The sequence below is a fragment of the Cariama cristata genome, unplaced genomic scaffold (genome assembly GCF_000690535.1).
Source record: "Cariama cristata isolate BGI_N322 unplaced genomic scaffold, ASM69053v1 scaffold6193, whole genome shotgun sequence".
In the NCBI taxonomy this organism is placed as follows: Eukaryota; Metazoa; Chordata; class Aves; order Cariamiformes; family Cariamidae; genus Cariama; species Cariama cristata.
In genome coordinates, this window is record NW_009610028.1 from 52,275 (window position 1) to 58,882 (window position 6,608).

Genomic DNA, 6,608 nt, shown 5'->3' on the forward strand with positions numbered 1-6,608 from the left:
AAGTCCTATCTCTGTGCCCATTTTGCATTTCAGACAATTAGCTTAATTTATATTCTGAAGAGACACTAATTGGAGGGGAAGGGAAAGCTAGGTAGCAACATGCCGATGACAATTAATATAATACATCGCATATTACCTATATAAGTTTTTATGAAAGAAGCTCTTATCAGGTCTCAGGTAAACCTAATATGAACTTGAATCCTTGCAAGATGAACAGTGTAGCATTCCCTGCTTCATGTGAAGGGGTAAGCTGAAACACAAAGTATATGTTATGTTTAGTTTTACACAATGAATCACAGACAGAGGTCAGAGAAAAGAAGAGAGAAGTTCCAGGCCCATCGGGAGCCTTGATTCTCTGACAGGTTTCTTCAAGATGAGCAATAATTACTGAACTTCCTGTGGCAAAACTCATCCATAACATCAGCTCTGTAGATCAGAGATTTGGTACACAGGCTGGAAAATAATTGTTAAAAATCTTTGTATTCTCTCTGGAATTAAGATAATTGCCCATTCTGCCAATGGCTGATGATGTTTGACCTGCTTGTGTCTTGTGATCCAGAAGCAGAGCTTTCCAGAAATGCTGTAGCAACACTTCAGATGGGGTCCTACTTTTTACAATCTAACCAACACTTTTCTCCTCTCTCTTGTTAATCCCCAGAATGCAACAGCAACAACAGCAACGTCGAATGTTCACAGCTGCCCTCCTGGCACTTGTTTTCATTCTGGCAGCTGTGAGTACCACCGAGGCTGGCAAAAAAGAGAAACCAGGTAAGGTCCAGTGTGATTCAGAGTTAATCCCTGAGATAGATCACCTGTGTTGGAGAATGTCAAATGCTTCTTGTTTTGTTATGAAATTCAGATCATTCATTAACCTGTTGACATACAGGCTAGGGATCTGTGGCTGTGACATATTGTTTTGTGTTAAACAGGAAAACAGAAGGTAGTTTCAAGGAAAGTTGGCAGCTTGACAGCCCTGGAGACTGGAGTCCTTAGTTTGTCACAGAGTGGGTATTGCAAAGCAGCTTAAAATTTGCTCTGGGAATAGGTTCATGCTTGACTTAGGAAGAACCAAACAGGAGTCATGAAAGAGCAGTTATCATGTCACTTGTTCAGCGTTGTATATGCAATGCTACGACAATGCTGTGTGATGTGGAAACCCTCTGGCAAAGAACTGAACTAGCTCACTGCTGCATATAGACAGCCGGCCATCCAGCGGTAATTGCTTTCTGTCAGTGATGAACTCAGACCTCATTATAGGAGAGACAGACCTGGGGTGGAAAATTCATACCTATCAAACCCAGTTCTGACATTTTTTAAGGAACACATCTTTTGGTGTTTTTCTTAAGGTCTTATTAGTTACAGGCAACTTACACACCAGTTAATATGACCTGTGAGTCTATTAGAATTAGTGTTTCAATTAAAAAAAAGGTGTTTCTAGCCATTGTGGCTGTATGGAAATATGAGAAAATGTGAACGTAAATATATAAGAGCTAGAATGAAATTAATTTTATATAAGGTTATTTAAAGTTACTTGTGATGTTTTGGGGGCCTAATTAACTATTTTTGTGAACCCTTGGGTTTGATAACATTGCTGTCTTTTCCTGTCAGACTTGTGTTTAAGGATTTATATGGAATCATGATCCTTACTTTTGTCCTTGAGCAACAAACCCTCCTGTATTAACAGCATTTCAAGTACACTTCTCCATGTAGTTTTTTCTTTGCCTTTGGAGTTTTGGTCAAATTCTGACATAAAACGTGACACGGTATACCAAGTGAAAAGTTTGTATCCTATAGTTCTTCCCTGGAGGCACTCAAATCCTCTGATACACAAGGTTAAAACATACATTTCTAATCAGTATAGTGTGTAGTGCTTCAGTTGGAACTGAAAATACTTGCATGCTATCAGCTACTGGAGACAGAGGAGGATCCTTTCTGACTGAGCTGTCCTGCATGTTTTGGTCAGTGATCCCTGAAGGTTTCTAGATGATTCCCCATTCTGAAGGTGAGAATCCACTTGAGAATATCTAAGTGGACTACTAGACATGGTAGTGGGACTAAATTTGAATGATCCACCCTGCTTTGGAGTTGAAGAGGCTGACCTGTCTCCACAGAACTGTGAAGAGGATGCCAGACTTCTTGCTTTTGAAGCAACTGTTTTATAAATATCTTCCTTATTCACCCTTTCAGGTGCTGTGACTGTTTAGTGAAGTTTAGGGAACTCCTCCATAGGCTGTGGGTACTGACCACTTCTCTTGCTTCCGTTTGGTTTCTTGTTTTCATCCAGAGAAAAAGGCGAAGAAGTCTGACTGTGGGGAATGGCAGTGGAGTGTCTGTGTGCCCACCAGTGGTGACTGTGGCCTGGGCACACGTGAGGGCACTCGCACTGGAGCTGAGTGCAAACAAACCACCAAGACTCAGAAGTGTAAGATTCCTTGCAACTGGAAGAAGCAATTTGGAGGTAAGCATTGCTCTCTCAAGGGATTTGCTTTGTTTTTTACTGAAGTATGGAGCAGAAAGCTTGTATTTTCTGCTTAGCTCTGCAAATTCTTGGTGAAGGGGCTACTCCTATATTTCAAATTCATCAGAGCTTGAACATGTAAGGCATCAGAAGACAGCTTCTTCAGAGCAAACCAGCTCCTCTGCAGAGAGTCCATATAACCGACTTATTGTAAACTCAGTCTTCCAGCAGCATGCTGAAATGTGCTCTCCTGTGGTGCACAACCCTGTTTAAGGCAGCAGTGTAAGTCTTGTGTGTTCACTCACAGTTGTGAATCTCTGTGATGGTTACCACAGGCTTTATGTGACCTTGCAATGCGTGATTTGCAGTGTGGAGCGTAGGTGGCTACCAGTGTGTGTGGTGAAAGGAGTGAATGAAGACCAGTGTATTTCATCTACATTTATTCAGTTCAGAAGGTTCATATGTAACAGTTCAGAAAGGTATGCCAGATATGTCCTGGACAAGATGTCTGTCCAGCACTCAGATCTGATTACTCTTGCAAACTTGGCTTTTTTCTGGTAAACAGCTTGTATGGCTTTGACATCATTCTGACCTTACCAAGACAATCAGTGCTGCAGTTTGAGACTTGAGAAGTTCATAGTTGCACATATGTTCTTGAAACTATTCAAGCCTTATTTGGTAACCTTTGGCATTGTTGTGGTTTAACCCGAGCTGGCACCTAAGCACGAGACAGCCGCTTGCTCACTCACCCCATTGGTGGGATGGTGGAGAGAATCAGAAGAGTAAAAGTGAAAGAAGTTGTGGGTTGAGATAAAGACACTTTAATAAATAAAGCAAAAGCCACACACACAAGCAAAGGAAAACAAGGAATTAATTCACCACTTCCCATCAGCAGGCAGGTGTTCAGCCATCTCCAGGAAAGCAGGGCTCCGTCATGCATAATGGTTACTTGGGAAGACAAATGCCATCACTCTGAACATCCCCCTTTCCTTCTTCTTCCCCTTCAGCTTTTGTTACTGAGCATGGTGTCATATGGTATGGGATATCCCTTTGGTCAGTTAGGGTCAGCTGTCCTGGCAGTGTCCCCTCCCAAGCTCTTGTGCTGCACCCCCAGCCTGCTCACTGGCTGGGCAATGTGAGAAGCAGAAGAGGCCTTGACTCTGTGTAAGCCCTGCTCAGCAATAACAAAAACATCCCTGTATTACCAACACTGTTTCCAGCACAAATCCAAAACAAAAGTCCCACACAAGCTACTGTGGAAAAAATTAACTTTATCCCAATCAAAATCAGCACAGGCATCACACAAATGGAGGAAGAGCCACGTAGAATGTGAATGACATTTCCAACTGCTTTTGTTTCTCTCCTTTTTTTTTTATTTATTGTGTATCTTCATAGTTGAATGTATTTTCCTTTATATGACAATAATACAAGATCTATGCAAAAGCAAGAGGATTAAATTGTAAAATATTTTGGGGGGGAGACTGCAATTATCACTGCAAAGAATCTTTAAAGTTTTCTTAGGATTCCTTTCTTCAGTTGCGTGTTCCTTTTGTTTACAAGCACTGACTGTCTGTGATATCCTATTAGATTCATAACATTTTTGTTTTCACTCAGTCATTCCGTTTTAAAAATTGCCATTTATTTACTCATTGCAGCGGAGTGCAAGTACCAGTTCCAGGCCTGGGGAGAATGTGACTTGAATACTGCCTTGAAGACTCGAACCGGGAACCTAAAGAGAGCCCTTCATAATGCTGACTGCCAGAAGACTGTCACAATCTCAAAGCCGTGTGGGAAACTTACCAAACCCAAACCTCAAGGTAAATTCCATTTGCTGAAAGCTGCACACTAGTTCATTTAAATCACTGGATTTGTGATGCCCTGCGTGCTTCGGTGGGAACTCGGGAGAACAGGAGATTGTACTTTCATGGCCTTTCCTCAGTTCTGCACTTCTATCTCTCAGCAGTCAGGCAGACAGTATTCTGAGTTGTATAGTCAAGGCAGTCTCACATACAAGAGGTAAGCTGAAGATTAGGGCTCCAATTTTAGCCCTAGACCTCCTGTACTGCTACCAGTTTGCTGATGCGCCTAGACTTCCAGAGTACAGATGCTTTTCATAACTCACCTGTTGACAGGAACAGACCAATAATAGCATGCAAAAATGTCTCTTGATAAAGACACCTTTTATATAGGTTTTGTTTGGTATCAGATAATGACTAGTTGAAAAAAAGGACTGCTTTCCTTCTGGACAGGTGGTATTGAAGGGATGTTCTGCTCACTGCACGCTGAAATATGTGGATATTCTTCACCCTTGGGGTTGTATATTCTTTATTCAAAGACAGCAGGCAGGGGAGTACAGAATGTATACATCTTACTTAAATGTGAGTGACAGTGTAATTCCTAGTACACAGAAAGGCATATGCTCTGCAAATGTGTTTCCAGGTGTCCCTTAGACAAACTTATTTGCTTTCTAATCATTAAAGCCTTTTAATGTGCTCTTTCATTGGAGTAGCAGGTGTTATGTGTGTAGGATGATTTATAGTGGGAGCTAAAACTGTGAGATCTTGTTTGAGATACAGAAGTAATGTGTTTTAAGTGGATTATACAAGCTATGCTACCCTGGCATTTGTTTGCTTAAAACCAGTTAGGTTTAACACATTCCAGACTCTGAATACTTGGGTAGTTGTAGAAGTAAATGTGATGAGGAGTTACAGGTGTAGCTGGGATGAGCAATTTTCAAATTGTGGGTGGTAGTGCACCATTGATCTGAGGAGTACCTGCAGGTGGTCTGCTCTGCTTGTGCAACCAGAGACAAGACTGATGAGGTTGCAGATGCTTTCTGTGTGAGTGCATGCATCCATATGCTTTGCAGTCAGTACAACTGTAACTGGTCTTCGTCTCGCACCATCCATGGAGTTGTCAGATAATCACTGAGTTTAGAACCTGTGTAGATAATGACAAGCTGTGAAGCTGAAAGAATCCAACTAGATTTTCAGAGACCAGCTGTCTTGGTTGAGTTGGCAGCAATAAACATCTTCATTTGGGGATGGAAGTGACTGGGTGGGAATGCAGGAAGGGCTTTGAGCTGTGTGATTTTATTGTTTATTAGTTTTGGGGGAAGAACTTGTTTGTTTGTTTGTTGTTGGGGTTTTCTTTGAGTCAGTTTCCATGCCTAAGTGGCATTTGGGATTTTATTGAATGAAGCTTCCTATTGTGCTGTCAGGAGGCCTCTGTTGCTCGAGTTGCTGGGTGCCCTCTGCCTTGTTCTGCTCCTGCTGAGTCAGTATATTCTATCAATGGCTTTCAGAAAAGGGGAGAGGGAGACAAAGCAGAGCGTTGATGTGGCATTGTTTTGTGAGAGCAATGCTGTTGGGTGGTACAGGGTCATTTTCAAGTTATAGTTTTAAAGGCAGAGCTTGTGAAATTACTGGTTTGGAGTTAACTTTAACTGATTCTAGATACGAGGCAGTTACAGCTGAGACTGAAACTCGGGTTGGGACTGACTGTGGCAAGCATAGTTACGTAGTTTGCCTTAATTAGGAAACCTGACTTCATTTGATTTGAAGGAATGCAAAAGGAGAAATATGATCACAAAACCTATGTTTGGACCTAATAACTGTGGGCAGAAATTCTGCTCTCCTGATTTGCATTAGAAATCGCACGGCACCTTCCTGCATGCCACCTGCTTGTTCATCTGCTGCTGGCATTAGTGGGAGCAGCATGCATGGAAGTTACACACTCGCAGCCTGCCTGGGCACTGAGATAAAGATAAGACATCCATATTGCAGATCTGTGGGTATAAATACATAGGAGCTACACTGGACGGTATTTTGGCAGCAGTAGAAGGAACTAGAGTAAGAAATTAGGTCAAGCAGATTAGTACTATGTGAAATATGCCCTACTGAACTTTATTTCTGAGTTAAAAATTCAAGCACTGACATGTTGGCTGGAATGAGAGTATTTGTTTTCTTCCTGAGGTGAAGGAAATTACAGGTTGGAGGTAAGTCCCCACCCACATCTAGATAAAGGAAAAATTAAACTGTATTCAATCTATAGTTAGAATAGGACCCAATTTAATTCTTTGGAGATGAGAAGTAAGATCTAGATTATTGTCTGAGCACTTGGAATGGACTGCAGCTACATTTTAGGCTCC

General features: G+C 41.7%; 1 protein-coding gene across 1 annotated transcript; it reads left to right on the plus strand.

Moving 5' to 3' along the window:
• Positions 1-659: 659 nt before the first annotated feature.
• Positions 660-4,275, plus strand: PTN (pleiotrophin; the record flags this gene model as incomplete). The annotated part of the gene is made up of 3 exons (XM_009697736.1): positions 660-768; positions 2,285-2,458; positions 4,114-4,275. Coding segments are annotated over exons 1-3 (445 nt in total), but the record flags the coding sequence as incomplete, so codon positions are not given.
• Between the last annotated feature and the right edge of the window lie 2,333 nt (positions 4,276-6,608).